Genomic DNA, 21,328 nt, shown 5'->3' on the forward strand with positions numbered 1-21,328 from the left:
TTACCCACTGAGTTGCTCTTTATGTGTGTTTCTGGGAGCTGACTGGATGCTGATTCTGGAGCTGGCTGCCAGGCCTTCTCAGCGGAAAGCTCAAGTTTCTGGAAACTGCCCCAGCCAGCACACTGTGTTTGGTGAGCTTCAATACAATCTACATTTTCATGGTCAAAATTTGCAGAGACCTAATTATTAATTTAATTGGTAGAACTGGAGGACTGCGTCATTGTTAAGGATGCATGTGGTCCTATTTGTGAGAATTGAGGCAAAAAAATAAAAATCTTAATTTTTGTTTTTACAGTGTAAAGTGCCTAGTTACATTAGTTGAGAGATACAGAGTTTCCTAAAATAATGAAATGTCAGAGTTTTTTTCCTCTTAACCATGTGAAGCAGAAGCTACCACAAGCAATTAGAAAAGCTACGTAGAGGTCAAGGGTTTAAAAGTGGTAAAAAATTAAGCTGTCAAATTGACTGAACTCTTTAAAAATGGATCTGGAAAGTTAGAAGATGCTACAGAAATAACTTTAAAGTAGAAATTACCTTTAAAGTATGTTAAGACTACAATTACTACTACTTTGTCAAGACTACAATTATTTGACAAATTAGCTTAAAACTATTTTCCCCACAATGCAAATAATTACCCAACTGTATACCCACTCCCAGAATCCAAATAATTTCAACTTGTTATACTACATTCTATTTTTTTCTGAGAATTTCAATTTTGCTGAAATGGAGATCAGTGCATACGATTTTCTTGTTCCTATTGAAATTTTTTTCCAGCTTTCTCTATTTAGAATGTAGCTACACCATTGGAACCACCTTATAACTTTTATATATATTTGCACTTTATATAATATTAGGAGGTCTACAGAAACAATAAAACACTAAGTCTAAAAACTTCCACTTTGACCTTTACACCTTACCTGAGGCATCAGAAGTTATTATACATTAATGGCTGCGCATGAAAAAGTTTCCTACTCTATTTTTGAGTACTTGCTGTACTTGAAAACTACTACAAAATTACCACTAACTGGAGATATTGATGGGCATGAGAAAGACCAAAAGTTGTAAGGGTGTAGGAACTGAGACACACAGAGTGTTACTCGTATGAATGTTTATATGACAGAAAGAAGCTTCAGTATAGTTAACTTGAGTATATACATAACTGGTGGTATATTCCATCTCTACTTCTATCTACTAGGTCTTTTAACAAAATGAAAGGATTGAGTTTCCTACTCTAAATTCAGTATAAAAGAAAGAATTTGCAAACACCTCACCGATAAGATGATTTTATTCTTTTGGTGTTATGCCTTCAAGATACATACAGAAAACTACTAGTTCTTCAATGTAGACAATAACTACTTTTCAATCTCGATAGTTCTCTGTCTACCAAGTCACAGCTAAATATTATCATTAACTGACCTCTATTTCCTTGTTAGAGAAAAAAAAAGTGTCTCTAACAGTAATTAACATCTCCTATTAGGTCAAAAATACTGACTTAGAACCAAAATCTGATTTTTCTGGCACATCTATAAGCCTTGCTAGCAAGATATGCACCTTGTAAGTAAACGCCCATCCTGCAGTGGTTATTACCATCAGATTGTGAACTATTTGGCTAGTAAGTCCCTATAAAAACACAGTTAAGTACAGAATAGAAGTTGCATGGGAAGATGCAACATGAGAACTGTTTTTTTGTCAAGTCTTAGTATGTAGCCTTAAGCACTTCAAAGTACAATGCCCCTTTCTCTGAAACATTCTTTCTATCTTTGTTCCACAAACCACTTTTACAAATGGCTGAATGGTGAAATGTTTGCTTTCCATGGAAGATTTAGAGACATTTACTGTGTATACACAAAGTTATTTGAATTATTTTCACTATATTTAAAAGAAAGGAGTAATTTTCTTGACTTACGGTGATTCTTCAATTTGGCACCAGCAGCCTCTCATGATACAGCTTCAGGACAGTTTTAAGCAACATTTAAGGCAACATTGCCAGAATAAGGTGCAGTCCCTTTTTTTTATCCTCTATAATCAGCACTCATGCAACTTATTCTGCAAGAACAAATGATTCTTTTTCAATCTGATTAACTCCCTGAACCACCTGACCATACAGGTGCCTGTCTTCCTGTGTCATCACAAGCAAGGGCCTGGCAATATGTGGCCAGACATAGCCACATATTACCACTCTAGGAATTTGCCTTTTCAGCAGCAGCATAGACTTAGACCAGCTTCAAACAATTGTGACTCTGTACTCCAAGGCTCAGCTTGTTAATAAAGTAAACCCAACCGTCAGGCTCCTACCACTGTAAAAAAAAAAATAATAAAAAATGATGCAGCTAAATGATGCAGAGACCTGATCTGCTATGAACTCACTCTGCCAATTTAAATTTGTTCAAAAAACCAATGTTTTTGGTACGTTAACTTTGTACCAGCAAGCTTTATGCTGAATCAGGTATCATCTGTCCTACTGCTGCTGGCAGAAAGTCAGCATAAACACTGCGTTGCATGCTTTAGCTAATTCAAAAGGAAAGTGACTGTGTGCTCACACCTGATCTGGATCAGATCAGCACAGCTGAATGATCCAGTAGATCACAGATGCACAATGAATGACTGCTGAACAGTCACCTACATTTTTCACAGAATTAGGTTTGGGCACACAACCTGCAGTTAAGCTACCATAGGCCTGATACTTTGAAGTTGTTAAGTCTACCCAACTATTGCTGAAGTTGAGAAGGGAGGAACAGTTCCTTCTGCCTCCAAAGGACCAAGCCTTACAGGAACAGCTTGGGAAGAAGCAGAACAATTTGACAGAACAAAGTGTTCTTCAGGATGACAATTTGAAAGACAATATTTGATTTTGAAGGAATTTGATCTAGAGTAAGCTAGACCTCTCCCCCATCCTACAGCAAGATACCACATATTCCAGCAAACTGACAAACTTGTGACCAAAAGCAAGAAAGATGACAAATACTGTGCCAACATTACATTGTAATTGACTGTTGATTTGCTCTAGATATTACAGAAACAACCCAACAAAATACAGGTTTATCTACCCGCATATCAGAGGCGCTAGATATGAACAGGTGAGTCAAAAAGTAAAAATCCAGCCTTATATGCCTTTTATTGTTTTGGTCGACTGTGGCATAATTTTTGTATTATCCTGATTGTAGCTGTCTGCACATTAGTATTAGAAATAATGGACAGACAGTATAACAGTTGAGGGTTTTTTTGTTTTGGTTTTTTTTTTTTTTTTTTTGCTCAGGTTATAAATCTCTCTTCTTTATGCTGTCAAGAGTAAAGGGAGAAACATATTTCAATCGCAACTTTAAAACGAAACTCACAAATTACTACCATTATGTTAAGTGCTAGATATCCCACTGTGCAGTTTTGCTTTGTGAATTTTTACCTTCTTCCATGCACACTTTTAGCCACTGATCGCACAGCCTTTCAGTGTTTTCTGCCTTTTCCTTTAAATAAACTGGCTCTGGCTCCTTCCATCTGGTTCCCCTTCCGTCAGCAACCCTGCACCTGTTCACACCTCCTCTCCTGTTGGATTCCACTGAACATTTCCTCCTCTGCCAGGGCTATTCTGGCACTCGCAACCTTTCTGTCATTCAATCCATCTGTCAGAAGTGAACTTTGTTTACCGCAAGCTTCTGCTTTCTTCTTCAAGAAGCAAAGCCCCTCAAGGTCATTGTCAAATGAACTGTCGGTGTGGATTTAAATCCACTTCTGCTAACCAGCAGAAGATGAAGTTCTTTACAGTCCTGTATTTGTGAAGATTGGTTTGGGGTATAGGAGAAATAATACAGGAGCAAAAGAATAGATTTTAATCATCATTTGTTAACTCCAACGGCTAATGTGTTTTTCTTCATATACTTATATCTGTACCTTCTTGCAAAGACTAGCAGAATCTGATAAAGACTTGCAGAGCTATGCAAAGTGGAAAAGGCTAATAAAAATATTACAAATAAAATAATAAATGAAAGCTTTTGACTCTTATTTTAACACCATGTAACAAAGATATTGACTAAAAATGCAAAGAAAAAATGGGAACAGCCGAATGAGTAAGTTTATAGTAAAACCTTAAAGCGGGCAATATCATTCACTGTAAATTATTTCATCTGCAGCATCTTTTTTTCTTTTTTTTTTTTAAAGTTACCTACTGATGTTTCAAATGCAACACTATTTAAGGAGGAAAAAAAAAACAACAAAAAAACCAACAACAAAAACAACCCCTGAATATTTTTTCCTGTTTTCAAGCCTTGTAAAGCACACATGCAACTCTGTTAAAATACAGCCTTCCACATTGAGACAAATTTTAAAGATTGTCAGGGCTGAGACTAAATTCATATTGTCAACAGGATACATTATTTTTAGCAATTCCTGTGCCCATATTTCTTTTCAGAAATACATTCTGATAACCACAAGCTCCTGAATTATTAACTAACCTCCTCGACAGTTTCGTTCTTCTAAAATGAGAAATACCTTTCAATTTCACTGCATATCTTGCATATCCTTAAAAAAAAGTAAGATTTTTCACCAAGATTAAATACAATACCAAAAAATAAAATACTTATTTTAAGTTTTGTAAGCAATTATAACAAACCACCGATTTTATTACCCTTTTACCAAAAATGAATTTAAAGTAAAGCTTTCTGGGAGGAAATCCAGGAGGTAATCCAATCTCATTAGCAGAAATGCAGTTATACTTATGTTAGGTCTGAATTTGACTCTAATAAAAATTGCACTGACAAATACTGCACAAGTTTAGCTGAATAATAACTTAATACTGATATATCCCTTATATGGGGATTAGTCCCTGCATTTGCAAGGGAATTTTTTCTGATGCTATGGTCTTCTTCCATAGGAAACTACATGCAGGTGAACAAAAGCTCTGGAAATAGAAGAGGAACTCTGAAATAAAAAGAATATGCAGCAGTGTCGCACCCAACTACAGAGAAACTTTTATTACGCAGTTTGATTTAAGCCCTGTAGAAGGCAACTGAACGAGGAGAGGCTAATCAAGAACAGTTGCTCCTGTTTCTACAAAAAAAGTAGTCTGATACTCAAACCACCAGGAACACAGGGGCAACCAGCAGTGGCACGCTATTAAGCTTGCCACGCTGCCAGCACAGGCAGGGGAAGGAGGTCATCCCTGTCAAGTAGCCGACAGAGGAGGCTGTGCTCATCTGCTCGCTCAGGACAAGCATCTACCAGCTCACGCTCTCCCCCTGACCAATCACTGGCACAAGGGCACTGAGCAAGGGGCTGAGGAGAGCAGCCAGGCAGCCAAAGCTGGCGTGCTCAGGTGATTTTTTCTTCCTCCCTCCATCCACCAGCTACCTTCTCCAGAGATGACAACCTACAGGCTGATGCTCTTCAATGTCGAGTTTGATTAAGTCCCCAGCTGAGGACTCTTTGGGTTCTCTGTTGAATTTTTTTCTAGGCAAGAATTTCAGGAGCAGTCTTGCACAGAATAAAAAAAAATATAATAAAAAATCAAAACCAAACCAACAAGCACTGTGACTGCACAAAATAAACAACTTTGAATACAGTTCTGAAAGCACAAGGCAGCTTTTAAAATTGTTTAAGTTCACAAATACCAAGTGCTGATAGAAAAAGTACATTTTAGCTTATTGTAAAAACAAGCTTTCAGATGTACTTGAGAGAAAAGCCCTAAAACAAGTAAAAAATAAAGATAAAAATCAGAACCATTTTCCCAGTAGCAAATTCAGCTACAAAATCCAGCAGCACTGAATACACGTGTCTGAAAAATTTTTGTGGTTCAAGAAAATAAATCATTACCCTGCTGTCATTAGTCACACAAATAGAAAACCTAATTTGAATGTGATCAAAGTAAATATTTGATACACATGTATAAACTTATTACTGCTAGTGCTGAATAATAACTGCTCAAAACAAAGACCTTATAAAGATGTTTGTTTTCTACAGCAGTTAGTCTCTTCTGTATTTCATCTGAACTCACTGCTCGCTCCAAAGCGCTTTAAGTATTGTCACTGCTCCTGAACCACACTCTACATGCAGTAGCAATTTGGCTGCCTCAACAACCTGATGCGATGTATAAAAGATGAAATCATTAGAGAAATTTGATGTGACCAGTTGCAGTTTAAGTGCCACGGAGAAAAATTTAGAGGAAGCTAAGACTAAAAACTGAAAATGTATTATTGCCTTTTCCTTGAGAAATTTGTATTGTAGGACAATAAGTTGTCAACCATGTTTAAACTCTTTAAAAATGAAAAAAGGGTGATTTATAGATGTTCATATTCAAAATTAACACATGATTTTTTATTTATTCTTTAGTCCTTCACTTGTATTTTTTTCTTTCCCTTTTAAACTTCATCAATGGCCCTTACAAGTTTGTAACATAATCTTAAATATGGTTAAATGATTAAATGGAAAGATATTTAATTAATTGTGTATTATCTTGACACAACGTATATCAGCTTCAAAATTGCTACAAGGCACTGCCAGAAGACGACAGAGCCGATTTATTTCAAATCATTCAGTATCAGTCTTCATAAAGCAGCATATGGTCTTATCATGGCAGGTAAAATATTTTACCTTCTATAATAACGCAGAGCAGCTAATTTATCTACATGCTATATAATCAGATAAACAATTTCAGCTGCACTATGAAAACCTGTAGGCAGGGGAGAAATTTATCGCCCACTACTTTATTGATTTTTCTGCCTATACATTCATATAATTGCTAACAATAGAGGTTATTCTTTCTTCCATCCCCTTCCTTCAATTACCTTAAAGCAAGACCTTCTTTTCAGTTGTGGAAATATTTGCAGTTTCTACAGCTGCAGGACAAAGAACTGAGACATTTTCACAGAGTTGCTTGGGGGAAAAGGAAAGGGAGAGAAAAAAAAAAGCTTTGCAAGATTCTATTGCAAGTAAAGCAGAGTGAATGACAACTTTCAAAGCTAGCACAATCATTTACTAATGTGCTGCTATACCAAATAAGTCTAATTTTTTTTGACAGCACCAAATTAGATTTATTGCAGAAACTGCTGCATAAATAGCATATGGCTATGTTATACCACCTATTTCAAATCCCTGTAATGTTTCCTCCCCTCCCTGCTCAAAATGAATAATTGAGCCAAGCTATAAACCTTCTGCAGACGAGAGATATACAAGTTCAAAAAGCAGATGCAGGAGATGTAGATTTCTTTGTTGAGGTTGTCTAAAGAAGTATCACCGATCAAACAAAACTGGGCAGTAATAGGTCAGGTCTCCCCTGCTACACTTCAGGATTTTATTTCCCCCTTTCCTTGATAAAATTTTGTTTTCACTTCTCTTTCAAGCTGACAGTCATCAACACGGGGCATGACCTCGTAATCCTCTCGCACATGACTACCTCTTACTCGCACAAGAAATCCTATTGATCTTTACTTCTTACGCGAGTCAAATTATTCATGTGACTCAAGATCAGAAGGCTCGGACCTCCATTCATTCCTCACAGGCTCTCATTTATGAAGAGGGTAGTGCCTCCTCCGAGCAAAAAAATAAAACGTCAGAAAACCGGCTTCATTCATCGGGGGGGCCCAACCCTGTGGGAAGGTGCCGACCTACAGCTCTCCCCCCTTCAACAGGAGCAAAGTTTTCTTATCGGTCTGCTGGATCAGTCCCCAGACCCACGTGCTTTTGAGTTTCTGTCGATCCCCGAATTCTGCCTGCGATACGCCGCTACGAGAGAATGCGAAAACACGCAACCTTCCTACGTGACAGGACCCAGAGCAGAGGCCGGTGTAACTTCTGAGGCAGGAGAGGGCACGGCCCCCTGGGCGGGACGTGCCCTCGGCCCAGCAGGCCGCACTGCCAGGAGGGAGCCTGGCGGCCCTCCCGCACCTCCCCTCCGCCCGCGCCCGGGGCGAGGCCCGCCGCTCGCCCCCAAAGTTTGGGCGCTTGCCGCGCGGAAAAGACGTTGCAAGGTCTTCTCTCCGGCCGACGGGCACACCACTGCACACATCGTGGAAGGCTGCGGCTACCCCGCCGCTCGCCTCTCGGTGGTCAGTCCTCCCAGCTGCCCTATCCGTTACTGTCTGATTAGCTCTGCGAAGGAGCCCCTCCCCGGCCAGCTTTCCCCGCCATCTGTTCCACACGCGATGGCTGCCGCCCAGCAGCCTCGCGCTGCCCTCCTACCTGGCACCCGGCTCCCGGCCTTACCCCAAAGTGCTAACACAGGTTCTCGCTGCTGGCAGAGTCAGGATTTCATTACTACTACTTTGACAAGTGCAGGGTTGTTTGTAATTTCTCTTTTATCCTGATTTTGATTGTACAACCACCTCCCACTGATTCAGTTTGCTTCAGTTTTGTTGCTCACAGATTTTACTCTCCACATTAATCTCCCTCTGGCATGTTACTGCATCTGTTCCCTTTTTTATTATTAATTTTCAAATTCCCACCATTTTTGACAAAAAGGAGGTAATCTACACTCTGCTTCTGCCCATTTCATTTTCTTTAATTTGGAAGATAAGTATGAAAGCGTGCCAAAGAAGTTAATTCTCCGTTAACAGTTTATTTTCTGGCATCCCGATGCCTTTGTATATGAAAAACAGATAGAAATAAATGTTGACTGAATCACAACAACATAGTCGCAACCATCCCTAAATTTAATGAAAAGTAAACATATGAAGCAGATTCTAAAAAGTTTATTAGTTATCGGAGTTGTTACATGTTATCACTCCTCTCTGTATTTTAAAATAATGGTTTCGTACAAGATGAGCAGAATATAAAAAAAATTAGAAAACAATCACGGCTTACACCTCATTTCTGCTTCTCCCCCCTTCCCCCACCCCCCCACCAATTTAAGTGTTAATGGTCCTTTCTTCAGTCAGTCAGTCTGGGAACATAAAACATACCTCAGACTTTTAATATTAGTAACAGCATTTCTTTGAATGTTACCTCCTTTCCAGCATAGACGATGGACTCTTTCTGACATGCTAAAATTGTTGGAAAAAGCACGACAGTAACTGTGCTGCTAACTAATAGGTACTGCTAGAAAATACCAATAGATAATAAATACCAAGTACTGTGCAACTCCCTAAAAGGCTATGTGGAACCACCAAGAAGTTAGTTTACATTTTATCATTTAATAGTATAGCTTAAATAGGGAAATCAACGTATGAGGCATGCTGCAATTCTAGGAAGGAACGCTGGTGACGACATACAGCTCAACACCAAAGCTTCAGTGACTAAATAATTCCACTGGAGCCCAGAGGTAGAATGATAGATTTATGTGCTTTATTTATTATACATGCAATACGAATTAGCGTTAATGCAGTAGTTGAAACTAGCAAGAAGGATGGATGCACAGTAGGAAGGCTATAGCACTGCTAAAACACACTTTACTTCCCAAATGCCACTTTCTTAGATATGCTGCTTTCTAGAGATCATATCATTTCCAGAAATAAGGGAGAGAATAAATATCACATAATGGGGGGGTTGGGGGTGGGGGGAAATAATCAAGAACTACAAAACCCACTGACTCACTGTAATACAAACTTCTATTCTTCAACAGCGACACAGGGATTCAGGGTAGCTTAGTGGGTCATCTGAACCTGGAAGCACGGGTTCTTCTACTGTTTAGTAATTTTTCCCCTTCTACAAGTTGACATTCAATACTGCTTGCAATATTTCATATAAGCAAACAAGAATAGTAGAAATTAAACTAATCTAAATCTGCTCCAATTCCACTCAATTATATCTCCTAGCAAATTTTAGATGACATTTCAGTCAAAAATATCTCAAGCCATCTACCTAGCTCCGTGCCTGAGAAAATGGATGATGGCATAGGAAAAGTTCAATTTTGAAATTCAGTGATTCCCTCACTTCTTCAGATTTATTTAACTGCTTTGGCATATGCAAACAGGAACTACATCTGACTGCAGCTAAAACAAATAATAACTTCAGATTTGTTTTGAAACAAAAAGAGGAAAGATTTTTGACCATGTTTCTGCTATGCAAGAACAGTGAAAAATTTTATTAAATTAGGTGATGTGCTAAGATCTGGGCAAGTTGTTAACATCTTGCTTTTTTTATGTGATCTTTTCCACTAGCATATTGACGTGCTTTTTAATGATTATTCTCTCATGAACTAAGAACAATAGATCTGTATGTTTTCCGCTCTCTGAAGAACGGATTCAGATAAGCTTCATTAGCAAGACTCAACCTTGCCAAAGTAATGGCAATTTAACACTGCCTTCAGAAGTAGTTTTGTAAGATTCTCCTACTACGGTAACTCTTGTACAAATAACCACAAAGCTGGAAATAGGGTAAGAAAATAAATACTTAAAACAAGCATGGTCAGTCTCATAGCATGGTGACATCTGCAAAGTTACATGACTGACAATCACAACTACACAGCAAAAGTTCTGTATTTTCCCAGTCATTTGAAGACATACAAATTAGAATTACTAACTAGATTCAATAGCAGGAAATGCATGTTAATAGCAAGGATTTCTAAGCAACATATTGCTCCAGGAAGAAAGGTGACAGGAAAATACAATTTTAAACTCTGTGGCAGTGCTTTAGAATAGCTAATTGTAACCTTTTTCTTGATTTTTAACAAGTACATTTTGTTAACCTAGATGCTGTTTAGTTGGTAATCAATCAACGGTGTCTGAAAACTAGGATGCAGCAAAGAAGTGGGACTCCTAGATAAGGGTGCAGTTATGCAGAACACTTTCTTTTTCTCATGAAGACATTGACTACATGCTCTTACTTATTTAATCCATTCATATAATATTTACCATCTTATCTTCATACATAAAAAGTCCACAGTTCTAGTATTTGTTTTATTATGCTACTTATTTACAATATCCAAACTTCGAATCAGTGGATTAGTGAAGAACTTTTGTCCTTTGTAGTATACTAATACTATACTAATTCATAGAAACCAAAGAATTCTTTCTGTATCTCCTCAGCTACCTCTAATTTTTGCCAGAACAACACAGACAGGTCATGCAAGGCAACAGAAAGACTCTCCATAACTGTGTAACAGCAGTACAAGCCTCCCTCAAGTCCAGCGTTGTGAGAAGACTTGGAGTGGACCAGCTGGTCCTCTTCTGAAAAGAGGGGAATCAGCAAGATGAGGCCAAGGCCAGCATACCCAAGAGATGCACTAAATCAGTGCAGTTTCTGCAGCAACCTCCCACAGGCAGGACTCTAGAGCTTAAAATCTGTTTTCCTTGGCAAGTGCCACAGTGAATGAGTCTATAATCCCCATAGGATTGCTATCACCACTACCCTTCAAGTAAGCATTTTCACTGGCACAGCTGCCATTTGAGGTGAAGGGAATAAAGAATGAAAGAAAGCAGACCGTAAGCGAATAAAGTTCACGTACAACAACTATGGATGTACCAATCCATTAAAAAAATACTGAGTTCAAAATGCAAAACTAAGGCCGTTAGAGACATGTAACTTTTATACCTTCACTAATACAGAAAACCTGTTCTGGCAGGAAGTGATCTGAGAGGAAGAAAAAGAGTACAGGCTAAGGAAAAGTTTCATTTGAGTAGGGGATCTTTTCCTCTGCGACTCAGTGAAGCGATGACTATGCAAGAACATCTCTAAACCTGCCCTACCAATCTAAGTATGTGGGGACGACAGGTAACGGTTCAGGAGCAACAAATCTCTCATCTCTTTTGCCCCCCTTCTTCACCCATGACAGCAATATCACCTAATGTATTCCTGGAAAGCAGACAGATAAGGAGGACACAAAAACCTACAGAGAACAAAGCATTGTAGAATTTGGGGAATATCAAGAAGAAAGATTTGAACCTATTTCCCATGCTTCAATGTATACGTTTTTCCGACAATTAAATGTCAGTGTAGAAAACATTTCAATACTTACAAGCAGAGGCCATAACATGAATGCAAAGTATAAAAAATAAAATAAAGATCAGGACATTGCAGAAGAGTGGCTGCACTAGGTCAAAGAAGCCATGGCCGTTCAGCATCTGTCTCAAAAAGCAGACGTCTGTGAAATTGTATGAGAACAGGGCCAGCACAGAGCATTACTTGCCCAAAATACTGTTCCCAGGCTCCAGTGATTTGTATCTCAGAAACTTCCCAAGTCAGAGACCATAGATTGAAAAGCTACCTGAATCATTTGTATGTTAGGTATCCAGCTTTAAGTACCTCACTATGTAAAAGTAGGCAATAGTCCTCATTTTTACAAGTTGAGTATTTTCACGGGGGGAAAAAAAAAAAAAATAATAAAATTGGCTAGTCAGATTTCCTCCAAGATATCTGAGCTTTATTGCATATAATCAGCCTTTTGCTAAAAGGAGCGTGGTAAGCCATTTGGTTAACTATCACAACAAATCATTATTAATAAAGTTCTGCTAAATCCAAACTTTAGATATCTTAACAACTCACCCAAAACTTTTTTCAAGTTCATTAACCTCTAGCATATTTTTTCTCTAAATACAGGCTGTTAGAGTGGTACTTTCTTCCATCTGTTAAACAACCGTGCTCTGAATTACACCGAAATGTAGCTGAATAAAACAAATGATTCATTGAATTTAATAGTTTAGATGAGGCTCTATTTTATTTCCATTTACTCAATGGCAGAATTCTCACAAAACCCAAAGACTACAAGACTTGGATAAATACGCAGACTTCTGTTAAGTGATAAAAATCTGAGGGGGTTTTTCCCCCCCTGTAAAATTTAAATTAAGTTAACTTTTTTCCTTAAGGAGTAAAAGTTGCCAGATTTGTTTCTGGATGTTCAATCTTGCGGGGAGCAGGGCAATGGAACAAAACAAAAACCACACAGACAACCAAAATCCTGTGAACAGTCAGACAACAGCATGTTCTGTGGCAAAAGGAAAAATTCCTGCAGTTACCAAAACTCAAGCTGCAATGAGTAACAGGCACAATAACCTTCTGGTGTTTTACAGAAATGTGTAATGAATAGTACAGTAAATGGCATTGGGAGCTATAACCAAGGATGGAATAAGCTCAGGCAAAGTCTCTCGTCACACAGTTGTTTGCATTGTACCACATCTCCACTGAGCAAGTGACTTAAACACCCTCCTCACATACTGGAGCTTACCTCCTATTCGTAGACAGTAATGCTACCTTTTGATTCTTTAACCTTCAATGAGGCTTAACATGATTATGTTCATTTATACATTCCTGGTCATTCTGCTGCAGAAACTTCAGGTTAACTCCTACGCTTAAAGGTGCTGCTGAACACTACAGTCTCGAACGACATTTAAAATATCTTTGTCCTACCAAACACAGCAATGACAAAAAGAATGTAGCTGCACTCTCCCCTGCTCTTATTCCTGCCCAAAAGCATGCCACCTCATCACCAGAGCCAAACATTGCCTTTTCTTCACTCTAGTAATTAACTTTCATAAATTATAGTTCATAACTCACTTTGTAGTTCGTAACTCAATCACTTAAATCTCCACTTCTAACACAACTGAGGGCTGCCCATACAGTCAATTACTGCAAGTATCTATAACAACTGTGGGGAAGCCTGTGGCAAAAAATTAGCAGAATGAAATTGGTACTACAGCATGTAATAGGATAAGGGGTACCTGGTGAGGTGCAGTTGGTGCTCAGATTTACTCAGCAGTTCTGTCAGTTTTAGGCACTCCTCTCTGGCTCCTGTCACATCCTGCTGGGCTTGTTCCAAATGCTGTTTGTTTCTATTCAGCTCTAATCCCAGTTTTTCTATTTTCTTAGAAAATTGTAGAACCAAAGAAAGTATATTTAAGAAATGCATAGAGATACATTTTAAGACAATAAACCTTAATGTTATCAAAGCTCCTGAAAAATAATGCATGCTTTTGTTTTAGAACAAAAGTAGTTCGTTCATAAAAACTGCAAAACAAGCAAATTAAACTATTTGAAATTACATTCTTATGAAAAGCCAAAATGCATATCATATTTAAAGACATTAATAAAAAATCAATGTTATTGTGTTCACACAGCTTAAGAGATACATCCATTCAATCATTTTCCGATTTTCTCATGGGAAGGCTTCCATATTTGTGTCCCAAATTCACTCTGTTAGAAAGCCAGAAAGCAGCAGAACAGCAGTCATTTTCAGAAGCTGCTGGACATACGATAACTCTTGTGGTCATTTATTTTGCTTATCTATTACATAAACAATGACACGGTGGAATTTAGCTTTGTCATATTCATATAATATTATGCAAGAGAATAAAGGTCATTTTGTGATTTTACCATTATAGTAAGTACGTTATTTATGACTTATAACTGAATCCTAAAAATACCAGCTGCTGTTAATCCTGTCACTTTCTTAACATCATTAGTCCTTATATGACAACTAAACATAGTAAGTAAATCTTAGTCGACGAGTCTATTAATTTATTTTACAAACAACGATAAGCAAATTTGCATGACCACAAACTTTGATTCCAGTGAAGCATACTGGACTTACGATCTCCAATTGAATCATACTGTCAACAATTTAAACATTTTTCACAAATATTCTCAGAAGGAGTATATTTTGCTCTAAGTCCATATACAACATACAAGTACCTGGAGGAACATGTCTGTAATGTAATACTATACTTTGTCCTAAGGATGCTTTTAAGGAGGCCAGTGGAGTACAGAATAAGCTAACAATGTAATTTTATCATGTAGTAACTATTCTGCACTAACTCCCTACATAAATATTTATTCGTCCTTGGGGCTGGAGGGAACTTGCATGTTTTTCAGTCAACTAAACTGTGAAAGGTCATTTGTAGTACAGAATAAAATTGTTCATATACGGAGTTAGTGCTGAATAGCTATGATACTTTAAATTCACACCATAACTTATTTTGTGATAGCTTCCTCATGTAGACAAGCCTCAATATCTTCTTTAGTTAATTAAATTATTCATTCAAACATTCTACATGAACAAATGAATGTAATGCAGTACCAATATTTGCACTTGAAGCACCTTTGTAATAATGTTGTCTCTTTTCCTTGCATGAAAATGTTAACCTAAACCACTTACTGTAAGTCAGATGTCGCAGACAAATACAAGTTCTTCAGCCAGAAAAAGGTTTCATAATGTGTTTTTTTTTTAATTTTTAATTTTGCTAATTACTTAACTGTACACTTTTTTTCCCTCCAAGAACACTCAACAAAGGTTCATGAAGGAAATGTTGATTAGAATTTGAATGTCACCTTGCTTTATCACATAACCACCTACCAAATTAAATTGGTAATTCCAAATTCAAATACAAAGATAGTGAAACTATCTGCAAAGTTGTTAGTATACTTCCCCTCTAAAGAATGTAACAACCTATTACACTGTCAGGATATTTTAAAACCTGGTGTGCAAAGGTATTCACTTACATATGGTTTGCATTTTCACTTATTTCGAGACTTTTGCATATTTTTAAATAGAACAGAAGTCTCAGTGGGTTTTCTACACTCTATTCTTCTTAACAGCAGCATGTCATTAATGTTATTTCTCCATTCATAGAAACAGGGACATGGTTCTTCCCTATCTTTAACTTGTAAAGACAGTGAAGTTCTGCAACATTCTTAAAATTTGCTTTAAGAATACATCCATTCAGCACAGCTTTAAAAAACCCCAAACTACAAGTTAGTTGAAAAGCATCAACTAAGTATTTGAAAAAGCATAACCACAGCTGAGAACATAAATACACTCTAGATCACTCCTTCAGGGAAAAGTTTCAAGGAACAGATGGGCTTTACACCGTTGCCTGAAGTTAAACAGGCTCAGTCAGGTTTTGACACAGACCCACAGAAGGAAGCAAATTCCAAGTGTAAGAACCTCTGGTGAAAATGTTCTGCTTCCATCAGCCAGAGGTTGAACCTGCAAGGTTGAACCCAAGAATACATCCACAGATGTCAGATGTCATGGAAGTGCAGAGGGAAATTCTCAATGACTCCATGACAAGGTCTTTAAAGATTCACAGGAGTCTTATGATTTCTATAATTTTCTAAGTATCGAGAAAGCAAACAGGTTTTGAAGAACAGTTTTACTTCCACTACTTTCATCAGTAATTCTAAAATTCAGAACCAGCTCCTTTACACACACACACATATGTGCATACAAAGTGCATGTGTGTAGGTGTATATAGATATATAAAAATATATCTTCAAATACCCACAGCGTGAGCTGTATGAAGAGTAGGAATTCTACACAAGAATTCTGGCAATGACCATGCCAGAAAGAGCAGACAACCTCATGAGAAAGGAATGGTTGAAAAATGCCACCCAAGAGAACATGCTAACAGAAACTCAGAAACCAGAAGCACCTAATCCAGGTATATTTAGGGATGTCAACTAAATTCTTCATTTTGAAAGACCAGAAAATGTTCACTGAAAATAATTTGGTAGGAGCCATGCATCATCTTGCTGAAAACAGCCCATACTCTGAATGAAACACATTACTTTGGTTTAAAAACTCAGATAATAGTTTGAAACATATGAAGCCTCAGAACTTGAGACTTGTTCCTACAATAAAAACAAACACTCTTCTCTCTCCTGCAAACAATAACAGTCTCACAAATATACTCTATCCTGAAATATGTCAAGTCCAGTACATCACTAAGTCATCACAATATAATCAGAATTTAAAATACAGAGAAATTACAGAACCAATGAACCTTCTTCACTGTTCCTGCAGGGAACCTTATCAGGCAGCACCTTTCCAAAACTATTTAGACTCAAACTAGTTTTCATTTTCCTTTTAGTTCCCATTTCTTCTACTGGGAAGCTGCAAGCAGTTCTGTAGCTGCTCTCTGGGCCCTAGCGTCACTGTAGGGAGAGAAATGGAAACAAACCACCAACTAAAGTATTTTGCTGACAACTCTGCTTTTCATGCAGCGTTAATTTGATCCCTCAGTGCCTATCACTTGTGATACAGCTTTTTACAACATGATCAGAGAGTATTTCTTCAAGGTACTTAACTTTTCAATGTATGTGAGAGACAAGAGATGGAGCACAGAACTGCAAAAAGACAGATGACAATCTTGCATTTAAGAAAATCTGAAACAGATTTTCAGTATAACAAGGAACAGAATTATCATAATGTATATGTACAACAAGACTACATTAAGGTTGGAACAGGCAACTTCTGGTGCTTAACTCCGCAACTTTAATATTCTTATTACTTCTGCACATTAATTTTAAAAGTACTATATAATCTGTCTTGCACTGCAGTTGCCTAAACTTGCAGGAATATCAACAGGCACTTTGCCATTGAAAGATGGCAGGCTAAACCTCAGTAAGACAAACATCATTATTAGCAAGCTGCAACACATTAATACCATTCTGCATGCATATTCAATTCCATTACAAGAAAGAAGTTTTACTAAAGAAAAATTAAAGCATTGGTGAGATATCACTGCAGTAAAATTGCATTCTATATCAATTATTCTTTTTTTAGTATTACCACCAACCAACTTTTATACTTTAAGTTTTCCACTTTGAAGCATATCGAACCCTTCTATATTTTTTTCTTAACACTTAAATAAGTGTTTCACATTTCATTCATTAGTTTATGATGAGTTTAAAAATTATCTTCTGATTTTCACAATGCATTTTTAGGTGAACACACTGGACATGCTCATTCAGTGACATAAATGCAACTTACTGGAAAACATAAAAGATGATTTTTCAAACACTGGATCAATCTTCAAATATCCTCTTCATAAATTATCTGAAATTATCTTCACCTAACAATACTTATGTATGTTGTAAAAATGTGCTGTTTAATTAACTAGACATCTCTTTTATCTCTACAAAATCTGATAAAATGAAATAATAATTTCATTCAAAACAAGCCAAATTAAAGATTAAAATAATTGTTTAATTCTTTTCATACTGATGCTGATTCTATTGTATGCAGAAAAATGCAACTTTAAATTCCAAACTAGCAGATGTTTTTCATAGAATTTTAAATAGCAGCAAACTGACAGAAAAGACAAATGCTCTTTTTTTAAACAAATGAGAATGATTAAGCAGTGATAAAAGAACTCATACTCTGAAGTAAATGCAAAAACAACTTTAAAAGGCTTTTAACAAAATAAAAAATACACTAAAAACAAATGAATTAATAAGTGATTTATGACATTCACTGTTGTACCAGTACGCTCACACATCAGGTAAGAAAATACACAATATAACCTGAAGAATAAATTCTGCACTGACTATACCATTGCATAAATTCTGCAGTAAAATAATTCTGGAGGGGAGAATATTTTTGTGAATTTACAGTACTTTCTTTTTCTTTCGTACTTCATTCTCCACCATTATTAAAAGATTAAAGGGGTGTAAAATAGAACCAAAAATAGAAGAACAACTCTAAAGTAATAAAAAGTGAAATGTAATTACTCTGGTGGTTGGTATTTGCAGGTACACCCCCAAAAGGCAACGTCTATAAGAAACACATATACTTCAAATTAATACACAGTAAAATTTTACAAGCCCTGATGCTCACATGCTTAGTTTCATCTACCGAAGTAGCCCTTCAAATCAATGAGATCAGTGATAGTGCACAGGACTGAAGCTATAATTAAGGCCTTTTTAAGAGATGCCACCAGTATGGCTGTTCACATACACTTAAATATATATAACAGTGACAGGAAATTTTTGCATTGTTTAACACTGATCTCAATCATGTTGCTTTCTTTACTTATTACTATACAGGAACAGAACAATCATACCCTACTGTAACACTAATTGTATTTTATTATTTATTATTTTTTAATTTAAAAACCCCAATAAAACAAGACTGCTTTTGTACCATGATTTTGAGGTATTTTACTTGGAAGAAAGATGACTATCAGTCCATATGCAGCAGGGGTCACTTGAAGTCATTTCTATCCTAATCCTGATATCAATCAAGCAACTCTAGGTTCTGAGTGGTCTCTAAACCTCAGACCTCCCAGGCACGGCCATCTGACATAGCATATTGCACCTGAAGAACTATCCAACTTTGTAAAGAGAGTTCGGACCATCACGAGGTTAACCCCCGCCACGTCCCAACAATATTTTTCTCCCTTTTGCGCTCTATATGAATTACTGCCGCTTCCCATTCAAATCTGAATGAACACACAAAGCAGTTATGAAAACTAAATTTGTTTTTAAAGGGGAAAGCTCCTTTCTGGAAGTAGATTTATTATAAAGCTGTGAGGATATACAAATAAATAGTAAGAAATACAATGTACATGAGGCTTAAAAGAGCGCACAAAGACCACCTCTTTTGAAGAGGTCAATTCACACACACACACACACACAAAAAGATAACTGTAAATTCTACAAATCATTTAGCCCAAAACAGAAGTCTGAAAACCTTTCATGACATGAAAGGCAACTAATGTGAGCAGAAACACAAGAAGAGAAGTAACCCCAAGAAACACACGCTGTTCCTTTGAAAGGTTTTCCCTATGGCTGGCTCACAAATCAATTGACCTCTAAAGACCAGAGGCACAAGCAAAGACATAACCTAGATAAGCAGTACTGGAATTTGTTGGATGGCTATTACTCTAGCCTGATCTGGTGGGACTCTTGAACTCCTCAAAGAGAGGTAGTTTTGTGACCACATTGTCACTTGTACTGCGAAGAAATGTAGCAGCACCTGGCAGTACTATGGCACCCCATGTGCTTCACTAAAAGGCAGAGCCTCAAGACAAGAGCCATTACCTAAGCAAAGGTCAGCAGCCACAAACCCTCTGCTTCCAAAAAGATTGAGAATTAATTGAGACAGGATGTGGCAGTTTGCTAGGAAGAGCAGTGGTGCTGGAAGAACTTCCTGGGAAGAATATGGAGGGGGGATGCCCTTAAATGCACACATCTTTAAATCTTGTTGAAGGAAGCTTTCTACCTGCAATTGTTAGCTGAGGCAAGAAAAAAATCATGTTGCTAAGTATATATTTATGAATATACACACAATTTTATAATTAAGCAATAATCTTAGGTGTCTGTCCTTGTGCAAACTCCCAAAGAGCAACAGCCCCAGGACACTGTGGATAAACACCCTGGGAAACAGACAAGAGTGAATGACTGTAACATGTTATACAAGATTTTACCTCATTATTTCCCTGAAAAAATTTGCTTTCAGTTTGCCAAAATATTTGAACTGAAATACTATTTCAGGAACAAAACTTCCAAACCCATAGAGATTACTGCAGTCACATTTTAACAGACAACATTGCTGTACTAGAGATTAGCTTAGCAGCCACCAGCAGAGATAAGAAAGTGATTTTGTTCCACAGTGGAACAAGATTTTTTTTTTTTTTTTTTTTAAATGGATTGCACTGGGGGTGGACAGGGACAGCAGGGAGAATGGGGTCATGCAAAATAGATCGTTTGCTTGCTGATACAGGAATTTCAGAAAAGAAGGGATGCATATAGAAAAAAGGAAGGGGAAGATTACTCCTACTTCATTATTGAAAAACAGGAGAGAACAAAACTTACTCCTTTTATCCTTTCAACACGTATTTGAGATTACTGATGTAGGATTGGCTCTTGTTTCCTGGACATCATTAAGGAATAGCTAGAAAGAAAACCTATGCAGTAACAACTGACAAGTGATAGTCAGGGACTTGTACACTCCTTTCCTTCTGATTGCTGGCACAATGACTATTGATAAAGCAAGCATTTTTGTAGTCTAAGAAGAATTAAAAAACCCAACCGAAAACAAGCATTTCTTTAAATATAATGCATATACACACTACACTAAGAGCTATGCAATTCTTTTCCTACCATGAATAATGTTTAATGCACATAAATTATTTTCTCTGTCCATATACTAATGGGGTGACATCACAGTGGACGACAGAACATGGATCAAGGTTACATGGGCCAGCTACACCTATGAACAATAAAATCCTGATTACCAGCTGTGTTGTTCCTCTTAGAAGGCCAGCTGCTTAGGGGAAGCAGACCAGCACAGAAAATGCAGGACAATCAGTACAGAAAATTCTACTACTGGGAATCCCACTCCCAAGGATTTTTCTTATGGAAACATGGACAAAGAATTTAATGAAGGCTGCTCATACCATTCATCCTTGAGGAATGGATGGCTGACAGAGGAAAGTGATGCCACAGCAGAGCAGCAGCAGCAGCCATATCATAATTGTAATTCAACATTTCTTTTGTTATATATTACATGGTTGTAGATCAATGTTTTTCCTCAAAAACTTTGAGACAAGCTAGTAAGCTCAGTTACAAAAAAGAATGATATTCCCCCTGAACAGGTCAGAAAATGTGTATGAAAGCAAGGCATAAAATACTATCATTTTACTCTCTCCTTATTTACCCATTTTCAAATTAGTGCGTTGAATGCCCCAAA

At 37.2% G+C, this 21,328-nt stretch overlaps 1 protein-coding gene across 8 annotated transcripts in view; it reads right to left on the minus strand.

The window, feature by feature from the left end:
• The window catches only part of SDCCAG8 (SHH signaling and ciliogenesis regulator SDCCAG8), a 117,987-nt gene that overhangs the window by 59,871 nt on the left and 36,788 nt on the right, over positions 1-21,328 (minus strand). For all 8 annotated transcript variants that reach the window (XR_007509868.1, XR_007509869.1, XM_049831394.1 and 5 more), the window contains exon 13: positions 13,578-13,720. Coding sequence is in view for 6 of the 8 variants with exons in the window: in XM_049831394.1 (XP_049687351.1) it covers positions 13,578-13,720 (143 nt within the window). In the remaining 2 variants the exon portion in view is untranslated. The remainder of the gene's footprint in view (positions 1-13,577; positions 13,721-21,328) is intronic.

Source organism: Accipiter gentilis, chromosome 28 (assembly GCF_929443795.1).
Source record: "Accipiter gentilis chromosome 28, bAccGen1.1, whole genome shotgun sequence".
NCBI classification, from domain to species: domain Eukaryota; kingdom Metazoa; phylum Chordata; class Aves; order Accipitriformes; family Accipitridae; genus Astur; species Astur gentilis.